Source organism: Amblyomma mixtum, chromosome 2, assembly GCF_055824585.1.
Source record: "Amblyomma mixtum isolate Tamu chromosome 2, ASM5582458v1, whole genome shotgun sequence".
Taxonomy (NCBI): Eukaryota; Metazoa; Arthropoda; class Arachnida; order Ixodida; family Ixodidae; genus Amblyomma; species Amblyomma mixtum.
Genome location: NC_143013.1, coordinates 131,466,832 through 131,489,595, shown reverse-complemented (window position 1 = coordinate 131,489,595; position 22,764 = coordinate 131,466,832). Strand labels below are relative to the sequence as shown.

The window sequence follows — 22,764 nt, the reverse complement described above, 5'->3', positions numbered from 1 at the left end:
ATGCAAGTCAGAGACCCGCTGCCGTTTGTGTGGCGAAGGTCATGCTGCGGATAACTGCACCTCAGAACAGCCTCATTGTTGCCTCTGCAGTAATAACCACCCAGCAGATGATGCCGACTGCGCAAAACGCTGTGAGGAGCGCAGCTTGTTAGACATAATCAAAGAGAAGCGATGCTCAAGAGCCGATGCTTACGCTCTTCTTAACAGGAAGAAGGATTCATACGCTAGTCGTGTGCGCGCTTCTGTTGGGGATATTGAGTCCAACTTGACTGCCTCCATTGTCTCCACTGTAGAAAAAGCCCTTAACAATGTTGTTGAGCGTATGCTAAACACATTTTCTGAGGCGTTGGCTCAGTTTATTGCAGTTCAATCTGTGTCACCATCTCCATCCGTTCTGGCAGCGAAGCCTGCGTCTGTTTCAGCTTCTGCCGCTACTGCTAGCAGCCCAGCATCACCTCCTGATGCTTCCCAGGTCCCACCTAACATCTCTCTTCCTAGCAATGCATGTTGTACCGATGTCTGCACAACAGATGTTGAAATGTCGTGTTCTACGCAGAAGCGTCGTGCTTCCTCGTCTCCATCTAAATCTAGTTCTCATCAGTTGAAAGCTAGAAAAGGACCACCAAAACTTCTTCCCAATGTTGATATCCTCAAAGAGGCGGTGTCTGCCTCTTCAATTGGTCAGTAATCATGGCAGGTATCAAAGTGTTACAATGGAATTGCCGCTCTGTATTCTCTTCTCTTCCAGATCTAGAACTACTTATTCGGAAACACAACCCTGATATCGTGCTTTTACAAGAAACGTGGTTATCACCTTATAAATCATTTTCAATGAAAAACTTTCGAATTTTCAGATTAGATCGAAATGCTGGTAGGGGAGGCGGATTGGTAATCATGCTTTCTAAACACATATGTCATCAGGCATCTATCTCTAACAAAATTCTTCTCCCTGACTGTGAGCTTTTAGCGCTCAAAATTTCATTTCCGCAGTGTGCTGATATTACAATTGCTAATACCTACTTTCCTTTAGGTGTACAGAGGACAGACTGCTTAGACAGCTTGGTGGCTGGCGCAAGTAGTGTAGTTATTGCGGGAGATTTTAATTCCCACCACAGTGAATGGGGAAGTCGCACTGATTCCTGCGGCCAGCTTCTCTGGTCGTGGCTGTCTGCAAATGCTGTACGCTGCTGTAATTCAAGAGATATAACATTTATGCGAGGTGGTGCTCGCTCAGCCATTGACTTAACATTATCGGCAGGTAGGCTTGAGGTGACTGACTGGTTGACAGAAGATTCGGGTACTTCTAGTGATCACTTTCCTATAACTTTCACTATCCGGTTATCTCCGCACAAAAATAGTTGTGTAAACCATAAATTTGTCAACCACAATATTTATAAAAGTTTGATGTCCGCCTCACTTGCCTCTATAGTCAGTACTAGCCGGGATGACAGAGCTCAGCAGGCGGTTTCATTTTTGCAAAGTGCAGTAGACCATTCAATATTCACTGTGCCCGCAGCAGTCTCTAATAAACAGCCGTCTCCCTGGTGGACACAAGAATGTGAGAAGGCCTATCGTTGCAGAAAAGCGGCCTGGAAGAGGCTATCCTGCAACCAGAGTCCAGCAAATTGGTTAAATTACAAATTTTTCTCTGCATCTTTCAAAAAAACAATTGCAAAAGCCAAGGAGGACTATAACCAAAATTTGAACACTTATCTTTCAAATCCTCGTAATCGGAAGGCCCTATATAGATTTATGGAACGTAACAAGAGTTCTCCAGTCCCTCACCTTACTTCTTCAACAGTGTTATCACCCCAACAGGCTCAGGAAACCCTGGATAGTATTGCTCAGGGACTAGCGGTACGTTTCCAGACTCAAAGGAATGTCCCTCTGCGCGCAATCACACCCTCTTCAGATTATACCGAGGTTGATGCGGCAGAGCTCCTCTCAGTCCTGGCAATGATGCACCCTGCAGCTCCCGGGCAAGATGGTGTCACTGTTGGTATGATTAAAATTTTAGCCCAGGATTTCACAAGCAACCTCTTAGATATTGTCAATACTTCATTGAACAATGCATGGATTCCAAGCATTTGGAAGATGGCGAAAATTATTTTATTGAGGAAAGATGCTGGTAAAGGGTACGTTTTAGACAATATTCGGCCAATTGCACTAACTTCAAATTTAGTCAAATTAATTGAAAGGGTAGTGCACAGCCGTCTCACAAAACATGTTCAGGATGTTAATGGCCTTAGCCCAGCACAGATTGGCTTTCGTCGCGGATGCTCTATATGGACCGCGCATGTGGATCTTGAGAGTAGAATCCGGCTCTCGATACGCAGAAGAGAAGTTTCAGCTTTGGTAACTCTTGATGTAGCAAAGGCCTATGATAGTGTAGAACATACTATTTTACTTGAGAGACTTGCGCAGTTGCATCCTCCAACCTACATTTATGCATGGGTATCTGAATTTCTAAAGGACAGATACTTTTACTGCGCAGAGGGTACCCTACGTTCTAATACTTACCATCAATCAAGAGGAGTGCCGCAAGGCTCGGTACTATCACCGCTGCTTTTAATATTTTGGTCAGTGACATCCCCATCCGTCCTGATATAACAGTTTTTGTGTATGCAGATGACATAGCTTTTTTCGCCTCGGCCACGGATATCCATTCGCTTTACCAGATTATGCAGGGATATTTGGATGCTCTTGGAGTTTGGTTGCACCGTATTAATTTATCCCTGAATGTTAACAAATGTGGCACACTGGTATTTCCTCCAGACACGCCTTTGTACATTTCATTAGCCCATCACTCTAATCTGATTCCACAAGTGGAATCTGTTACATATCTAGGTGTTACTTACCATCCAACCTTAGATTGGAGCCTTCATATCAAGAACAACGTGCGTAAAGGAGAACGCGCTCTAGGTCGGCTGACACGAATCGCCAATAAAAGGTTTGGGATGCGCCGCGACACATTATTGTTACTTTACAAAGCTTATGTAAGACCTATACTTGAATTTGGTTGCGTTTTGTTCTCTGGTAGCGCAAACTACAAGGTCCAACCCTTAATCTTACTGGAAAGGCGTGCTCTGCGTCTCTGCCTTGGGCTGCCAAAATCAGTTTCAAACGCCCTGCTTTATCTCGAAGCCAGTATGCCCGATTTAATTTCCCGCTTTCAAATACTCACGGTGCGAACTTTCCTCAGATCGTTGGACCCGATGACTAATGTCAGTACTCCTATTTTTGTGTCTCAGCAGGCCTTATTTTTTTACCATCATTGGCCACGATATAAAATGCCACAAATTACCTTAACGCAGAAACTTTTAACCCCGATTGGTGTTGATCTCAGTTCCTTGCAGTGGGTTGACCACACGCCGGCAGCAGTGGAATTCCATTTTGACCACATCTTCCCATCTCATGCGAAACACATGCCCACAAACATTTTAAACGGCATTCTTTCTGATCATATAGCGGAATTCCCCCATCATGTGGTGCTTTCTACTGATGCCTCCGTCAGCGGCCAAAAAGCTGCAGTTGGCATCTTTTCGCAGGATTTGGCATGGAGCTATTCTGTCCGCATCCCAGATTACATCCCCATATTCTTTGCGGAATTTTTGGCTCTTGGAATGGCCCTGCACAAAATTCCGTGTCATGTATCTCACGTGATCATCCTGGCTGATTGCTTGTCAGTTTTAGTCTCCCTTGAAACTTCCCAAAAAGATTTTTTGTGCCGCTTCCTGCGATTTTTTGTCCCGTCCACTTTAAAGGAGGTCCGTTTTGTCTGGATTCCTGGTCATGCAGGCATTCATTCCAACGAGGTGGCTGATTATTTAGCAAGGTCAGCCCTTGACGGGCCAGTAACGCATCCCGTCCCGAATTTCAGTCTGCTGGCGATCTCCAGGTTTCAGCGGTTCCAACACATATCAGCCAGGTTACGCGATCCCCTACTAAATACTGCTGATTATCAGCACTTAGCGTATAAATGGAACGTCCGTTCGTGTAACACCAGGCAGTGTGAGGTATCAATGACGCGACTGCGGTGCAGGATTCCCAGTTTAAATTTATACCTATGCAGATGTGGCTGGTCTCCAACAAACCTATGTGACTCATGCGGGGTCGTTGAATCTGTGGACCATTTCCTGCTCTACTGCCCAAAGTTCGCACTTCAGAGAAAGATTTACCTGGAGGTCCCTCTCTCCAGGCTAGGGCTCCCGTTATCTATGCCAGTGTTGTTATCGTTCGGAGCGAGCGCCAAAGGATTTGCTTTGAGTTCAATTTGTGGGAATCTACATGATTACATAAATGCAACTGGTAGGTTGATTTGCTAACTCCTTTAAAAATCTCGGAGTTTTTTTTGTTTTTGTTTTTTAATTATTATTATTCTCGCCAAAATGTTCTTTGTTATTTCACTTCAATTATTCTTCTGTCGTTTTTCATGAATACATTTTTCAAATTTCACGTTTAATCCTATGAAAATTTTCTTATGTATACCACTACACCTTGGCCAATCCCCCCACGTGGGTATGTGCCATTATAATGAGGTGAAGAAGAAGAAGAAGAAGAAGCACTGCTTTGTTAAGTCAAGCAATGGTGTTGTATTCTCACAGAGATCAAACCACGCGGGAAGTAGCAGAAGCATACTTCATCGCAACGGAGCAACAGGGCTGCGTTAGCAAACCTTCGGTTGCTTTAAGTGATAACGAGATCACGTTTCTTGGCGGTTTTTGGGCTTCGGGCGCACGCTAGTTTTATCATTGTCATAGTTTTGTTTGTTCAATTTTGTTTTCATGATTATGCCTTCCTTATATACCCAGGTTTTCGAAATAAAGCCTTAGTTGTGAGTTCAGCGCTTGTCCTGTCGTCGCCTTAACTCTTGTGTCTAGTCTTTTGTGCGCTGTTTTTCAACCATGAACCTATACCAACTCGCCCAACTTAACGTTCTACTAAGTCATATTTCTTGTGCAACGGGCTCTATTTATGTTCCTAACCTTTACTTTAATAACCCTGCTGTGCTCGCCCCACTCATCGCCGTCTGCGTCTGCCAAGCCAGGTTTGTAAAACTCGGATGCGTACCTCCGGAGCTTCTGTCAGCCTTCGGGTTCTTGAAGCCTTCTCCAGGACACAGGAGAAGGTTGTGCCGTATCCTCGCCTCGGAGACGTGGCGGCAAGCCCGTCATTTTAAGGAATGCCTGCTGGTCTCCTGTGGGGTCACCGACAGTCGGCAAACCTCGGGCCGCTCGTACCGCCATTGGTGTGCCACCTCTGACCGACTCACTGAGTTTCTTTGGAACGTCGTACGACCGCAACTACCGAGCAAGAAGAAAAGAAGTGGCTTTCAAGAAGGCAAGGTTTTGAATTTTGCTGAGCAACAGATCCCACCTGACATTAACAACGTGCTTAAGCTGCGTCTTAAGCATGCCTTTGAGCCTAAGCTAGACGGGCCGGGAAAGCTAGCTATGTCAAGGTCCATCGCAAGGAAAGCAGAAGAAAGTGAAAGGGCTCGATGCATCACTGAATGTCTTGAAGTTTTAGAGCGCACAAAGGGGAATACCATCAAGCCAAGTCCGATCAACGCGATAGCAAATTGGATGCACTCCAAGGACCTGAGGGTCATCCTTTCGGACAAAGAAGGATACTTCACCATTCTTTCTGAAGCTCAGTTCCAGGAAAAAGCATTGGCAGCTGTTACGAAAAACTTTGATGTAGCTCCATTGAAAGAAGCGAGGGTAAAGAAGGAAGCTGTTGATCTTCTCAAGGAACTTGGCCTTGAGCGGTTATGCACACAGGTCAACAAATGCAAGAAGCTGCATTTGGAAGTATTTTTCACCGCAAAAACACATAAGGCGGACGTCCCGTTTAGGGCTATCGTGTCAGAGAGGGACACTTGGCAGCACCAGGTGTCAGTTTTCCTGCAAAGACACCTTTCCTCTCTGCACTTTTGTGACCCTTTAAAGATCGCCAACTCAGATGCTTTAGTAACCTTCCTAAAAGACCACAACCCCCACAACAGTGTTGCCTTCAGTATCGAGGTCACTGACCTTTACTACATTAAGCGGGTGAAGATGTTCATCACAGAAGAGAATGACGAGATGGTTTTCTGCACCAACACAGGACTGAGCGTTGAAAGTTTCCTTGAGCTTTTGCGGTTTTACCTACGTTCCACCTTCGTAGGCTGGGAGGGCAAGTTCTACTCGCAGAAAGCTGGAGTATGCATTGGGTCCAGCGTTGCTCCCGTGTTGAGTGAAATTTTCCTGATGTATGTGGACAGGGACCTTGAAAAGAACTTGACAGGACTGCATCACACCGCCGTTAGGTATGTGGACGATTATCTGGTTTTCACTGAACGCGACCGCTTCGATGCGAGTGTGGTTGACATCGTCAAAGTGTTTAAAGAATGCGGGTCTGGACTGCTGTTCACTTTCGAGTTGCCCGTAAGCGATGAACTACAGTATTTAGATTTGCAACTGCGGTTCGCCCGTGAGCATGTCTGCTGGAAATACAACCCAAGGTCTGTAAAGCCTTTGCTGAGTTCTCAATCGGGGCACTCAAAATTGGTGAAAAATTGCATCGTAAGTTCTTGCCTGAGGTTTGCATTGATAAAATCCTGCCACCACTGTGTTGCTGACAGTTTCCGATCACAACTCACGAGGATAAGGAATGCCGGCTACCAAGATGCAATGGTGAACGAGGCTTGCTCAAGATTACTTAAGTGCTTCAAGCGACAGATGGCCCTGAATGCACCACTCAACAGTCCAGAAAAAGAAAAGAAAAGCACCTCAGTTGTGCCATATTTGCACCAAGTCTCCCACGGACTGAAAAATGTAGGAAGAAGGTTCAACGTTGATGTTTTGCTGTCTGCTCCTGTCAAGCTTAAACAAGTGTGTGCTGCGATAGAAAGGAAGAAAGTGTCGAAAAAGAAAAAAGGTTTGCGGTGTCGCGCACACGGATCCGTTTGTCAACTGCCGCACGTGTGTCGTCTACAGCTTTCCCCTTTCCTGCGGAGCCCGCTACATCGGACAGACCGGCCGTTGCTTGAACAAGCGTTTGAAAGAACACAACAACAATTTAGAAAAAGGCAATGACCAATCTTATCTTGTTACTCATTGTAAGGGGTGCGCAGCGATGAAAAAGAAGAAGAAAAAGTGCACTGCCTTGTTAAGTCAAGCAATGGTGTTGTATTCTCACAGAGATCAAACCACGCGGGAAGTAGCAGAAGCATACTTCATCGCAACGGAGCAACGGGGCTGCGTTAGCAAACCTTCGGTTGCTTTAAGTGATAACGAGATCACGTTTCTTGGCGGTTTTTGGGCTTCGGGCGCACGCTAGTTTTATCATTGTCATAGTTTTGTTTGTTCAATTTTGTTTCCATGATTATGCCTTCCTTATATACCCAGGTTTTCGAAATAAAGCCTTAGTTGTGAGTTCAGCGCTTGTCCTGTCGTCGCCTTTACTCTTGTGTCTAGTCTTTTGTGCGCTGTTTTTCAACCATGAACTTGTACAAGTTTGTGTCCGCGGGAATCTGTGTTCCTATCAGGGTGATGGGCGTTGAAGTCACCACAGATAATTCGGGGCGCTGGGCAGGGTCAGAAAACTGCTGTAGAAACAAATCCAATGATACCTTCTTCCGCGGAAACACATAAACTGATGCAACATATTGGTTTCGTTTATTGGGGTTTAACGTCCCAAAGCGACTGAGGCTATGAGAGACGCCGTAGTGAAGGGCTCCGGAAATTTAGACCACCTGGGGTTCTTTAACATGCACTCACATCGCACAGCATACGGGCCTCTAGAATTTCGCCTCCATCGAAATTCAGCCGCCGCGGCCGGGATCGAACCCGCGTCTTTCGGGTCAGCAGCCGAGAGCCGTAACCACTGAGCCACCGCGGCGGGGTGATGCAACCGAGAGAGTTCGGGAGCCGAGGCTTGTCCTCACAGCCGCTACCTCAATATTGTCAGTGCAAAAATCAGTGACGTTCAAAGCAACATGAGGAACCTCTCGGCGTATGTAAAGCGCAGCACTTCTTGCAGGAAAGGACTTAATAGCGCAATTTTTATGGGCGACATATGGGTTCAAATATCTCCATTTGGCATGCCAGCTTCCGACAACGCCAAAATAGGAACACATGTCTCTTTCAAAAAATAATTTCAGCTCTGCTAAAGGACCTACAATCCCAGCACAGTTCCAGTGCTTAAGAAACGGCACTTTTGTTCGTTTTTTTGCAGCACGAGGATGAAGACCAGCCTTATTAGAGGATAAAGTTCGCTGCGAAGGCGGTAATCATTGGCTCAAAGGAAAGTACCAACTGCAGAAAAAAGTTCAGGGTACCAGGCTGCATCGCCCGGACATGTGACCGCAGGGCTTGATACAAAACACGTAGAAGGTCGGACAGATCCCGACCTTTGAGCTCCTTGTTTTACGCGACACAATGACTCACAACTTCGACAAAAGATGCGGACTGAGACGCGCTATTGGCCACTGGAGCTGTTTTCCTCGTTTCTTTTGACGCAAGGGAATGACCTCCAAGTGTCGTAGAGTCTGGCTGTGATCTGACTTCTGACTAACGTCGAAACTTCTTGCTGCGCTCTACCTGTACTCTACCAGCTACGTCAACATCTGTTATGGATGCCCCGTTCAGTCTTCGAGAGCTACAGGCAGCGCTGAGTGGCCTCCGGCGTCGATGTGCACCAGGTTCCGACGGCATCACCAACCAGATGATGCAAAACCTGCCCTGGAACACAGGAAGATGCTCTTAAGCTATATCAGTCGGGTGTGGAAGACTGGCGTCGTTCCTATTTCATGGAAGGCGATTTCATGACCACAGGTGGTCCTCCCTAGACCTGCAAAGTAGCCACTTAGACAGATGTACAGGCTTTGCCAAAAGTAACCAGGCTGCATGGTTTGCTTCTCATTCGAATAGTAGAGCCCTTACGGCCTCCCTAAAGATCAAAAGCTCCTTGGAAGATGAGGATAATGGTTCTCCTTGCCGTACGGACATTTAGAGCTTGAGAGCTGGCATAACAGCTTCAAGATACGACTGAGAAGCGAACCGTCTAGCCCGGTTACTTTTGGCAAAGACTGTACGTTCCAGAAAAGAAAGTGGTCACCTTTTAATTCACAAAAATATTCCTGATGTCTTTAATCAGGACGATAGTCAGTTTTGGCCTGCGGAAGTCAGCGTTGTGTAAAAAGTTTGCTTATATATAAGCTCTGTGCGCTGCAATATGGCCAGCGCGAGTGGCAAGATCTGGTTAACAAGGCCGGCGGCCCGAACGCCGCTCTCTGGTTCAGACTTAAGTCAGAAGGCGAGCGGCAAGGTGTTTTCTCCAATGGCGAAAACAAACTTCGCTAATTATCGGCGGTGGACATGCTGCCGTGTCTATCAATGTCATAACTGCTATAAAACACTCCAGGCTAGGTACCGAAGATATTATATCCAATACCATAGCGATCATGCATGCTTTCGCACATACAGAGCGCCTGCTGAAAAACACTCCATTGTCGAACTAAATTCACGAGTGTGAACTGCGTAGGGCTTTACATTGTCCGGTGTGTTCTCAATGTGCTTTCACTAAGGTCCAACTGTTCCAGCCAATCCTCGGGGTCGGCGCCAGGAGAGGCGTCGAAGGTTAGTGGCACCCGCGACTGCTGCAGAATGATTAGAGTCGACGTCTGGGGCAAGCTCATAGTGGACGTTGCTGTTTGCCTTCTCTTCCAGGTAGGCTCTGGCAGAGTCCCGAACTCAGGTGCGTGCCCTAGCAGACGTCGGCTTGCGCGGTGGACTGGAGTCAGGTCCTCCAGTGAGTGACTCAGACGGCATGCGTCACGACTTGCAGGGGGTGTCCGTTAAATGGAAGGCTACCCAGCACCTCCACCAGATGTCACGTTGTATTGACGGCAGTCAAGCGCTCAGGAAGACAGCAGCAAGACTTGCAAACGAAGCTCTTTAATGGGGCTGACTTGCGCCCATAAAAGAAGTAAACTGCACGGCAGCGGCGTAAGCAACAAACGTTCTCGTCAGTCGTCGAACTACAAATGCTCGCCGCTAGCGGCATCGCTTAATTTGAAGCCTGCAAGGAACCTTTAAAATAACAGGTCAAATTCAACTAAAGTAATCTCGAAAAACGTAGAGGCAGACCTTCATGGCTGTGAACAATCTAGCTTAGACCGGTCGCTTCTCGCGTCACGAACAAAAATAATAACGGCCCGTTCTTGCGGCCTTGAGCGCGTGCGAACGGACACTACAATGATACGTGACACTACGCTAACACCGCTAGGGAGCAAGAAGTCCAACGTCAGTGTCCTGGTTTGGCTTGAAGACGCGCTGACACCGGTTCACGGTCTTTTTCGGGAAAATATAGGGCTGGTGACAACCGTCATGCTTGTTACTGCTGTCACCGGTTTGGCCTCCTCATCCTGCTCCGTATGACTTTTAGTGCTTTGGGGACCTTTTGAGGGGCTGCGGATTTGGTTAGAAGGCTTAGTCCTTCCCGAGGGATCTTTAGCATCAGCTGATCGCGGCTTCAACGCTGCTAGAGAGGCCTTCTGCGCTTTTGGCTGTTGTGACGAGGCACACGGTAATGCCAAAAGCCGCGAACGGCTCTTGCTGCAGAACGATCCATCTCTTCAGGAGACGCTGGCGACAACGTCAGTGAAGAGCTGTGTGGCGGGGACAGGGCAGAATTTTTCTCTGGGTGGAAACTGTTACATTGAGGCGCAGCAGAGGCTTCAGTGGACGTGATCGCAGGTGGACACGAAGGAGCGCAAGGAGGCAGGGCCAAAGACGCGCAGAGAACATTTGTGCGAACAGGACGTGCCGCAAAGCTCGTGTTGAGCCTGCCTGGTGTGTCGTGGAGAGGGACGGCTAGGCCGGAGACGCTGGGAAGGAGCGGCGGGGAGGAGGCCAGAGACTTCCAAGGCGGGCAGTTTTCTGGAATCTGTAGTTTCCATAGTGATATAACGCTAGAGATATTATCTATTATCAGTCAAAACGCGCTTTTCTCAACCATGTTTTTAAAGCAGCAGCCTAAAGGTCGTTGTCAAGGACTTCTTTGAACCTTATAAAAACGAGGTGAATGGTTACGCGGTAGCCAGATGTTACTGCGGATGCAGTCGCGCTCTCGACGCGCTCGCGACGGAAGCGGACAGAGCATTTGCAGCAGGCCAATGCGGCACAGTTTAAAGCCGGAAGCGTGCTAGAACTCGATGCTTTTCTCAGTGTGAGCTGAGGGTTGCTCTGCGCAGCAGCTTCAGCTGAAACAGCCGTTTAGTTAGCGTCAAGCACGTGGAACAAGGCAGCCACCAAGAAACGACCTTCTCTTTGTAAAGGACAGCAATGGTTCGGCCACAGCAGCCACGTCACCTGCTCAACTGTTCCTCGGGGTGAGTAACCGCTAGTCACATAACCCGAAGCATGCACCCATTGCTCTTTCGCTATGACATCAGGCGCGAGCGCCTATCTCTTTCACATTTGATGTACTCAGTCGCACAGCAGTAGCAGTTCTTACTCGAGAAGAAAACAACCTATAATACAGACCATTGTCCTTTATTTTCTACTTGTTTTAACCTTATCCCCAACCCTCTTCGTTCCCCCTCCAGCGCCACCCGTAAGTTCATGAAATTTAGCTTGTCTTTTTATAAGAATACGTTACATATTTTGAAGCGGTTCTCAGACAGGTTTCGTCGAGCAAAGAACACAAGTCCTGGCTTTTGGGAAGTAGTCATGAGCTTTGGTAGCTGAGTTTTAGTGTTGTCTAGTTTGATTGTTGATGAGTCTTAAGTCAGGTTAAGTAGGTGAGTGTGGAATAAATATTCATTAATTTTTGTGTGCACACGTAGCGTGTACCGTCGTTTAAGTGCATGTATAAAGTTCAATTTAACCGGTTTTCGAGTACAATGCTTCCTACGACATCAACCGAACTTCGGAAGAGCAGAAAAGAAACGTACTTTACAGCCGCTGCTGACAGGATTTGGCTACAATCAGCAATTTGCAACCGCCAGACTGTTAACGCACGCAGGCGCAACTTCTTCCTGCAATCAATAGGACTTACAGCTTTTGGAGGGGGGAACAGAACTTTGCTCGCGCGCACGGGGCACCCGGACCGCAAAAGATGACGGCCCGAGATGTCAACGTAAGGAGGGGTGGGGGCGACCTGGAGGAAAGACATTTCCTGTAGGATCGAGTGGACCGAATAACGTGTACAATAACATACTTTAACTATGTGAAAAGTTGGATTTGTTGGAGCATGATCTTGGGGCGAAAAACAGCGCATACACAAGACAGAGGACAGTAGAGACACGACGTTATGAATGTCGGACAAAGCGCTTTGTAAAAGAATACCCGTTATCAGTAGCGAGATTCCTTTTCCTCTTAACATTGTTGTTTGTTGGTTTCCTCCTCTGCCTCGCGCAAGCCCTATTTTTCGCCGCATCAACGTTTACAGAACGGTGGCCTAGACTGTAATGGGAAACAACGGGCCGTGTGCCGCGACTGGCGAGAAGCCGGGAATCGCCCCATGTCAAGAGTCTAAACTCCGCAACAACTTTTTCTGGCAATGTAGTGGACGCTGCGTTGCCGTAACACGCCCTCTCTTACTCCACAACGCGATGCAGTCCCCGTTTGTTGTTATTTGTTATCTTTTAAAGCGTTGCGTATTGTCAACATTCGTTATTTAAGGCATATTTCTGGCATAACTGCCAGAACGTATCTTTAAAAGTCAAGGCAAAAGCAGTTTTCTGAATGTGATGAATATTCTAGACGCGTCTTGTTACAAGAATTTGTAAAAGATATCGCCAGCTACTCCAGCGACGCAGTGAAGCTACCGTGTCAAAGAGTATCTCGTCAAGCGGGTTGGCGCGCCGTGGTGTGGACGAACTGTTTGGCAGAATAGACACCGTTAGCATATCGTCTACCACGTTACTGTTACCGGAGTACCGGGATCCCGCCCACCAGCTGTGCGCACGCCCTGACTGATTGCGGCGCGGGAGGCGTCCGCACAGCTGGAGGATACCTGGCACCATCAAGGCGATCTGCGCATGCGCACTGAAGGAGCGAGGGGTCTTGATACTCCGGTAATGGTAACACGACACGTGGTGCATTGAAGATGACGCAGGTACGGACATTGCGTCCTTGTACCCTCTTTCCCTTCGCCGCCGCGGTGGCTCAGTGGCTATGGTGCTCGGCTACTGACCCGAAAGACGCGGGTTCGATCCCGGCCGCGGCGGTTGAATTTGTTTGGAGGAGAAATTCTAGAGGCACGTGTACTGTGCGATTTCAGCGCACGTTAAAGAACCCCAGGTGGTAGAAATTTCCTCAGCCCTCCCCTACGGCGTCAGTCATAGCCTTGGTCGCTTTAGGACGTCAAACCCCATAAACCAAACCAAACCCTCTTTCCCTTCGTTGCAAGGCAACGAACGCTATCGCCGAGTGTGTACTAGTTGAAAGGTAAATTTTTTCTTTGGCTGTCTGACGCTAGGCGTTGGCAAGTGTGTTTGAAGTATGGCTTAAATAACTAATATTGACCATACACTATGTCTTAGTTGAAAACTAATAGCTACTAACAGCAACTATATTCCGCTATGCAGGAACAGAGGACGTGGCAGGCTACGTAGCATCCACTCTATTGCCGGAAAAACAAAAGATCAAGGTATCAGGCTCGTTAGTTCTACATCCCGAAAGAAACCAGCTCGTAGAACAAGGACACAGAAGAAAAATACCCAGACTAGAGCCGGTTAAGAATTGAATTTTATTTCGAACCAGAGCGTATGAATGGGCCGTAGACGGGAGTGAAAAAATGTGAAATGCTCCGCGAAGGCCGGGAATTAGCGTAGTCACGTCACAAAGTAAAAGGGATAAAAGAAAAGCTTAAAACTGAAGATAAAAGCAATAAGAGCCGATGGTGTCGAGGGCACTGACAGGGAACAAGGTTGAAAACAGGCAAAACCACAAAGCACGTGGCCAAAAGGATGGATGAAAGCGTGAAAACCAGAAAGGCACAGAAGTGAACAAAAATAAAAGTAAAAACGATAAAAAGAAGCCAAAAAAAGGAGGCTGAAGGCCATTACAGAAACCGGAAACCAGCGAAACAGTCAGCATTGAATGTGCATGGTGAAAAGGGACTAAGCATTTGCAGTGCCGCCAAGGAACTCAAACTCCTTCCTAGACAAAGAAAGGCGAGTGGGGGTATGGTGTTTATGCATTGGTCATTTGTCCAGAAAGGAGTTAAAATTCTTAGGCCGCTCGGCAAATACTTAATTCGTTTTCCCCATGCCCCTTCGTTGTTGACTGTCTCGCTCGTTCCCGGTTTCTGTAATAGGCTTCGGATTTTTTTTACTTGTTTGTAGTGATTTTACTTTTCTTTTTCTTTTCTTCTGTGTCTCTACGAATTTAACTTTTTTACCCCACCCTTTCTGCATGCATTTAATCGTTTTTACCAGTTTTTACCACTTTTGACGGTCACGGTCCTGTACACCGACGGTTCTAATCGCTTTTATCTGCAGTTTTACGCCCTCCTTCGTTTCCTTTTTACTTTGTGACGTGACTACACTGATGCCAAGCGATCGCACAGAATTGCACATTTTTACACTCCCTCCTACGGCCTGTTTATACGCCTCGATTCGAAATAAAATTTCAGTTGTTAATCGAAGCTAGTGTGCGTAATTTTCTTCTTCTGCCCTTGTTCTGCGCTCTGGCTTCTTTAGGTATGCCACAAAAGTTATCGCAGAATACAGCGACAGGGATCATCACCCGCCGAGTAGATTGGCGTGTGTGAGGCGGCAATGCAGAGTGGACTCCCAAACAGCACGATGGGCGTTCTGACATGATGTGTGGTTGACGCCAGCGTGTACGACCCGTTCACCCAGATCGAATGGCCAAACGAACATAGTGCCTTGACATCCGTAGCGTTGGAGGCCCCCCGAGGGAACAGCGAGGTGGGACGGTCACCGATGTCCCGAATATATCTAAAAACACACATGAGGCAGCGATTCAGGTTGAAATTTTAAAGCATGTCTCGGCAGTTGTGCCCGAAGCGGAAGCCTGTGATGAAGTTCTTCCTGGCGCGTTGGCTGCAATAAACGGGATGTGGAGGACAGCAGCGTCATTACGGACGGTTTGTCGAAGGAAAACGAGAGCGGCTGGATTGCCGAGATGGTTTGCAGCATTTTGAGGGCGATGCGCGATGACGAGCGGGAAGTAGCCAGGAAGCCAGCTAAGCTGCACTATTCACACGATGCGGCGCTCCTACCTAACTGTGAATACCAAATGTCAAGAGGGGAGTAAAACGTTATGTGAACTTGAGTCATTGTCGTCGGGGGGCGTGAAAGTTCCTGCTCGTCTGGGCATCCCGTGCGGCGACATTACTCTGAAGCTTTCCAAGAACGCTGCTCAGTAAACTTCATACACTCGCACATCGGCGTGATTTAGAGAACTGGAACTTGCCGCGAGTGTAATGCTTTCTGCAAAAAGACAGCGCGCAAGAATGAGCATGCAAACTTTCGGCGTGGCGGTGAAAGGTCGGGGCCCGTCCCAGATGTTCGGACTGGCTGGGCAAGGAAGGCCAGAAATATTGTGAACCTAGGGCTAAACCCCAGGCGTTTTTCAGCGCACCCACCAAAGAAAAATAGCGACGCATTTCTTGAACGTATTGAAAGGCTTCCGCAACCGCGAGCGCGCCCCGGTGCTTGGCCCTCGCCCTCTTTCCTCAGTACTTAGGCGATGAGGCGGCCCGACAACCGAAGGTGCAAGCGAAATTGGAGAAACCAGCGAGAGAGTTGTGATTTTGTGCGAGCTGCGGAGGCTACTCTCTATATCGCGACCTTCGTTAAAGTGTAGAAATTTTATGCCTCTCTACATAAAAGCGAATTACGTTGTTTAAACCGTTCTCTGTCAAGTTCGTCCTGTGAAAAAGACGATGCGCTGCTTCTGGGGACCCATCAGCTTTGGCAGCTTAAGCTGAGTCAGCTTAGATAACTGTGCGTTAAATAAATATTTGTTACCTTTTTGTGCACCTGTATGTACCATCGCTCAAGTGTTTGTATAAAGTTCCATTTTACCTCTTCTCTGAGCGTCAACTGTCCTTCGCCTTCAAGTGGAATCATGCTATGAGACGTCCGGACTGAACTCCTGAAGAGCAGAGAGGGACCTGAGTTGAGTGCGCCCAAAAGTTTAAGCCCTAGGCGGTTTTTTTGCGTCCTGGCGAAATAACTTTCCTAACAGATCAGTGATTCCGAATCTGCGCCTTGTTTGACGACACTCCTCACAGAAAGACTAGTGTCCTTTGCATTCCACTTTTGTTTAGCGTATTTTCACCCCCCCCCCCCCCTCATGTTCGGCTTCTTTAAGTTTCCCGCAGGAACAGGAGGGAACCTCGAACGGTCTTGTGTTTGGACGTTAATGCATGTGAAATTAACCCAGGAGGTTAGAGGTGTCTCGAAACCCTCTACTGCAGAGAACTTCAAAATTTTACTGTCGCTTTAGCAACCCAATTTATAACACATTAACCTATATAGTTTGCATTTTCTCACAACCTATAGAACCACGTGCAAGCATTAAAAGCGGGAAAACGGTGACTAAAGGGCGGATAGTGGCAGCCACGCTCCTGTGGCTGTTCCAGAAGAGCAATAATTTTAGATGTAGTTAAGGCGATTTATAAAACAGCCATAGACACTGTACGAATTCTGCATGCTTTGCTGCACTTCGGTTTCCCAAAAGAGACAGCACATAAACCCGGCCGGTTCTCCTTCCGCCGTGTAGAACAACCACATGCCTGCTATCAGAAAGTTTTAGTATTGCGGGCTTTGCGTGAATGCGTGCTTAGCGGAATAACAAGTCCCGAGTACGCAGGCGCAGAATGCTAACGCGGAAATAGGATTGACGCATGCAAACTACTTTCAGAAGTATGGTTCGCGGCGTTCGCACTCTGCGCGACGACATGGCGACAGCCGTCCGCTTCAGCGCAGTAAGCAGTCTTGCGGTTCTTTTCGGCACGCTTGCGGTAACTGCTGATTTTGTCTTTCTCTATGACTAACATTGCTTCGGCACAAAGTGCGAGCTCTAATTCAGCCTAGTTTATCAGATACACCCTCGATTCGGGAGCTCCTGGGATTAGGGGGTACTGACTACAACGCAACTATCTATGGAAAGAAAAATGATAGGTGTGGCATTAAGAGATCGGAAGCCGGCAGAGTGGTTGAGGGAGGAGACGCGTATTAATGGCGTATTAGTCGAAATCAAGAGGAAAAAATTGTTTTGGGCCGGGAATGTAATGCGAAGGCAAGATAACCGCTTTTCCGTAAGGATTACGGAGTGGATTCTAAGGAAAGGCAAGCGCAACAGGGGCTGGCAGAAAGCTACGTGGGCAGATGAGATTAAGAAGCTTGCGGTAATACGGTGGCCGTAGCTGACGAAGGACAGGATTAATTTGAGAGACATGGGAGAGCGTCTTTGCCTTGCAGTAGACTTAGACAGGTTGATGATGATGATGAAGCTGCGCTGCAACCATTTGCAACCGCTCGGAGCGTAACACTCCGCCCGGAATGTAACAAAAACAGGTTTGGATCTTTGTCATGGTGTTTTATGTACTCAAACTATAACAATGCGACAATTAATGTTGAAGGTACGAAAGGTTTTTGAGAAAACAGGTCACATGATAGAAGGTATTGTTATGTGGGTGATTTGTACTTACCACTGCCTTGACTAGATGAGGCCGCTGTGTTTACGTGTCTTATTGCACGCACTTTTTTGGCGGAAATGAGCATTACTGTATTAACTGGTGTTACAAGACACTGAAAACTAATATTTTGGATTATTAGCAATAAGGGTCATATTAAAAGAACCTTTAGCTTTTATAATAAGTAGATAGCGTTTCAATTTTTCGGAACGGTATACCAAAACTCCCCGTGGGGATAAGGTGCTTGCGCCACGCTAACGTAATTTCCCTTAGGTTCGCTATCACGCTAGAGCTACACTAGAGGCCTGTGTTACCTCCATGCGACGCACCGTGCCGTGTTCATTTTAAAATGCCCGGCACCTGTACCTGTTTTCCGGCATAATAAATTAAGCGTGGCAATTGTCATGGCACATGGAAAAAAATACAGGACATCCGCTCCATTTACAACATATCCATAAAATATTCTAACATGCAAATGGCATTCATGCACGCGCCGGTGCTTTCCCATCGTGTATGATTATTTAAATTGGAGGCACAGCCCCCGCAGCCATCCATAAATTCAGAAAAAAAATTTCAATATGGAAGAGTGTCAGGCAGCGACAGGTGATCCTGCCAGTGCTATTCACCGCCTGTTTACAGGCGATATTCGAAGGCCAGTTGGAGGTGACACAGAGGAGGTGTCCGATCGTTTCGTCACAACCGCACTGTTCACACTCTGGAGAGTCAGCCATTGCGATGAGATTAGAATAGGCGTTTGTGAACGCCACTCACAGCCACAGGCGGCACAACAGCGTATTATCACCGCGGTGGAGGACGAATGGTATATGAGGTTGAAGCAAGAGGTCTAAGTGGTGCAAGCGGGGTGTCCAACCTCCAGGGGTAGACCGTTTAGGGTCACGTTTAGTCACGTCACGTTTAGTCACAGTCACGTTTAGGGCGAACAGTTTAAGGTGCCTTGCTGCGTCAGCTCTTGTTAGTGGTATGCGGACAATGTTGGTGGCATCGTGAGCCGATCGAGCAGCATCGTCAGCTAAGGGCCGTTTCACATGCTGCGACTAGAACGAAAGTAGTCGGCCTAGTCGGTGACGCCGCAGTGTGCGATTTTCGCACAGCGCTTTCACATGCAACGCGTACCCAGCGAATCCGGTGGGAGGGACACGCAAGGTTGCTCGATGTTCGCATAGGCAACCCACGATTAAACGCGACAGAAACGCTGCACGGAATGTGTTGATGATGTTATGACCAGTGTGTTTTTAGATGCAAGGCAATATTTCGTATGTTTTGATTAGAATAAACAGAATTGCTTACGCCGCGAAAACAGCTCCCACGTGACCCCACGCCGAGACGGCGCGTGACGTGAAGTCACGGGGGAGCTGTTGCCGCGGCTGGTCTCGACGCGCGCGCTCTCTCGCTCGCGCGCCTCGAGGCCGGCCGCGGCAACAGCTCCTACGTGACGTCACGTCCCGCGCCGTCTCGGCGCTGCCCATTGGTCAGCCGCAGGGCGAAAACACCGACGCTGCTACTGAATTCCAACCGGACTGAACTTCGTCGCAGGCCGCGTCAGCTATGGTACGGTAAAAGTCGCATGGAGGCGCTATGCTATCACAGTATCATGCCCTTTAGTTGTCGTTCATTTTCCTATTTTAAATGTGGACAGAGTTTTACCAAAATGAACCTAGTTGGTAGCTGGAACCCGTTCTGTTTCTGTCCTCTTTTTTTTTTGACCAGTTCCCATGTGCTTAAATTTTAAGCACATGGGAACTGAAAATTGTGTAGATGCACAATGGCTAGAGCATAGAAGGTTTTGGGAAGGAAGAACGGGATAGAACTAAAAGTATGCAGAACGATTTCACGGCGCACCCATTTTCCTGAAAAAAAAAAACAGAAACATAGGAAACATCGACTCAAAGAAAGCGTCCGAGATCCTCAGAATTTCACAAAATCTCACCCTACTAGGGTATACTTGCGGTGCATGGTTGTTTTCCGTTAAAGGAAGTACTCACAAGTGTTTCTTCGCTGAGCGCCATAAACTAATGCACGGCCTGTTATAAACTTTACCACATCTTTTCCGAGTAAGAAAATTAATATTCACGTATGCGTTTCCAAATTCCATTTTTTTGTCATCGCTCTCAGTTATTTACTTGTTTCTGTATTCTTCGAAAGAAGCTTCAAGAGCGGCGAATACACGCTGCAGAGATTTTAAGTGTTTGTTTCAAAAGCATGCGCTCGGATCGGCCCCAATCCCAGAGTTGGTTGCTGTAGAGAGTTCCCAGATTTCTTCGTTACCCTGCGGGTAAAATCTTCCGGGGGGGCTTTGCCCCATTTGCGATGTAATTTGTTTGACATGGTTTCAATCACGCAGTCCATGCAACGCCGAATTATTTATTGAATATATTAAAAATGCCCAAGATTGCTTTTTCCCACGCAGATAGGAAAGTAGTGCATGTTGCACCCTTTCCTGTCGCTTTCCTCTCTATGAATGCCGCAACGCAAGGGCGCCCTTTCAGATGTCTGCCTTTGCTGTGCTCTAATGTACACCCGCATTCCTATTTCAGGATATTCTGGCTATTCGTCGCTTGTCTAACGCTGTCAAGTGCTCGCGGTGGTGGAAATCGCCCGAACATCATCCTCATCTTGGCGGACGACCTGGCAAGTAAACACTTTGCATACTTGCTAATCTCCCTCGCAAAACGAAGAGCCTAAAGGAATCACTAACTCTGAAGGCCAATCAGATATGTTTAGCAAAGGCGAGGCCTTTTCGTAGGTGTCCACTGCTAGGCTCACATGGCGCGACGCCTAACTTTGTGACGTCACCACGACCGCTCCATTCGGGAGAGCGTCCACTGCGAATGCTCCGCGGCCACATTCGGTGTTCACGCCTAAATTTAGTTTGCGAAATAGTACTGCCACGCCGACACAATTTAGCCTGCATAAAATGTCCGACACAACTGCAGCGTCGATTACTTCGCGACTCTTGGCCGCCTTCAGGCGCGAATAGGCAGAGCTGTACAACATGAGCTGGTGGGCGACTAGGTCTGACGTATCTAGTGAAGCAGCGCTACGGCAGAGGGCCAAAGGGAAGAAAGGGACGAACACAGCGCTGAACTGACAACAAATGTTTATTCCGGATTCTATCGCGATATATTTATACTTTAGCACCTTAGAAAAAAAGAAAAGAAACAAAGAGCAGCGGAAATTTTTCAAACCCAGTCACTATGCGCATGCCGCTGTATTGCGTGTACATCGATCATATGACATCAGAAAGTTATGCTCGTAGCCATTTCGTTGAAAGAGCACAACTTTCTGATATCATATGATCAATATACACGCGATACAGCTCCATGCGCATGGTGACTGGGTTTGAAAAATTTCCGCTCCTCTCGTTTCTTTTTTTTTAAGGTGCTAAAGTATATAAATGCTGATAGCATACAGAATAAAATTTGTTTTCAGTTCGGCACTGTGTTTGCACCGGCTTTGTGCCGTTGCGCTGCTTCACCAGATAAGCGAGAGCTGTAACAGCATTGCACTCCCTCTGCTGTACTCGTGCATTCATGCAGAGGAGGGTTGACGGCCTCTTTATTTCATCATCATCATCATCAGCCTGACTACACCCACTGCGGGGCAAAGGCCTCTCCCATGTCTCTCCAATTAACCCTGTCCTTTGCCAGTTGCGGTCACTGTATCCCCGCAAACTTCTTAATCTCATCCGCCCACCTAACTTTCTGCCGTCCCCTGCTACGTTTGCCTTCTCTTGGAATCCACTCCGTTATCCTTAAGGACCAGCGGTTATCTTGCCTTCGCATTACATGCCCTGCAAAAGCCCATTTCTTCATCTTGATTTCAACTAGGATGTCATTAACCCGGGTTTGTTTACTCACCCACTCCGCCCTCTTCCGATCTCTTAACGTTACACCTATCATTTTTCTTTCCATAGCTCGCTGCGTTGTACTTAACTTAAGCTGAACCCTCTTTGTTAGCCTCCACGTTTCTGCCCCATAGGTGAGTACCGGTATGATACAGCGGTTGTATACTTTTCTCTTCAGGGATATTGGTAAGCTACCATTCATGATCTGAGAGAACCTACCATATGCGCTCCACTCCATTGTTATTCTTCTAGTTATTTCCCTCTCATGATCCGGATCAGCGCTCACTACCTGCCCTAAGTACACATATTCTCTTACTACTTCCAGCACCTCACTAAAAACTGCGAACTGCTGTTCCCTTGCTAGGCTGTTGAACATTACATTGGTTTTCTGCATGTTAATTTTTAGCCCCACCGTTCTGCTCTGCCTGTCTAACTCATTGATCATGCTTTGTAGTTCTTGTCCTGAGTGGCTTAGCAAGGCAATGTCATCAGCGAATCGCAAATTACTCAGGTATTCTTCATTAACTCTTATCCCCAACAAGGATGTCATTTCCTCGCCAGACGAGTTTTCGTCGAACTCTCGACTACTTATCCCCAACTGTTCCCATTCCAGTCCCCGGAATACCTCCTGTAAGCAGGCAGTGAAGAGCATTGGCGAGATCGCGTCCCCCTGCCTGACACCTTTCCGTATTAGAATTTTATTGCTGACTTTATGGAGAACTGTAGTAGCTGTGCAGTCGTTACAAATATCTTTTGTAGTGTAGGACGTCTACGAAGGCGCTGCGTCGCGAACGGTTAGCGGTACGTCTCAGCTCAGTCCAGAGGCAGCGATCAGTCCCAGCGGCAGCGATCAGCGCACACGCTCGAGCACGGCGCCGCTGTCTTCGTCCTCTTCTTCCTCACGCCAGCCGCCCAAGGTTCGGGAGCCGAAGGCCTGTCTTACAACTTCCCCCGGGCGAAAAGGCGCCATCCTGGCGGCCTAGGGAGATGTGACGACGGCGGGTTCGTAGTATGGTTTGAGGCGGTCGGTGTGGACAATTTCACGGCCTCGGCGACGATGATCAGTAGACGGTGTAAGGGGTTCGATGAGATAATTGACGGGGGATGTCTGCTTAAGAATGCGGTAGGGGCCCTGGTACTTGCTGAGAAGTTTGGAGGAAAGGCCGGGACTTGAGGAAGGAACCCAGAGCCAGACTAAAGAGTCAGGAAGATAAGTGGGAAGTAGTGCAGAGGGA

The 22,764-nt window shown here is 47.7% G+C and overlaps 1 protein-coding gene across 1 annotated transcript in view; it reads left to right on the top strand.

Annotated features, from left to right (window-relative positions):
• Positions 1–22,764, top strand: part of LOC149360923 (arylsulfatase B-like) — a 139,135-nt gene that overhangs the window by 2,421 nt on the left and 113,950 nt on the right. The window contains exons 4-5 of the mRNA XM_089567955.1: positions 5,952–6,310; positions 20,220–20,313. Of these exons, the coding sequence (XP_089424081.1) occupies positions 5,952–6,310; positions 20,220–20,313 (453 nt within the window). The remainder of the gene's footprint in view (positions 1–5,951; positions 6,311–20,219; positions 20,314–22,764) is intronic.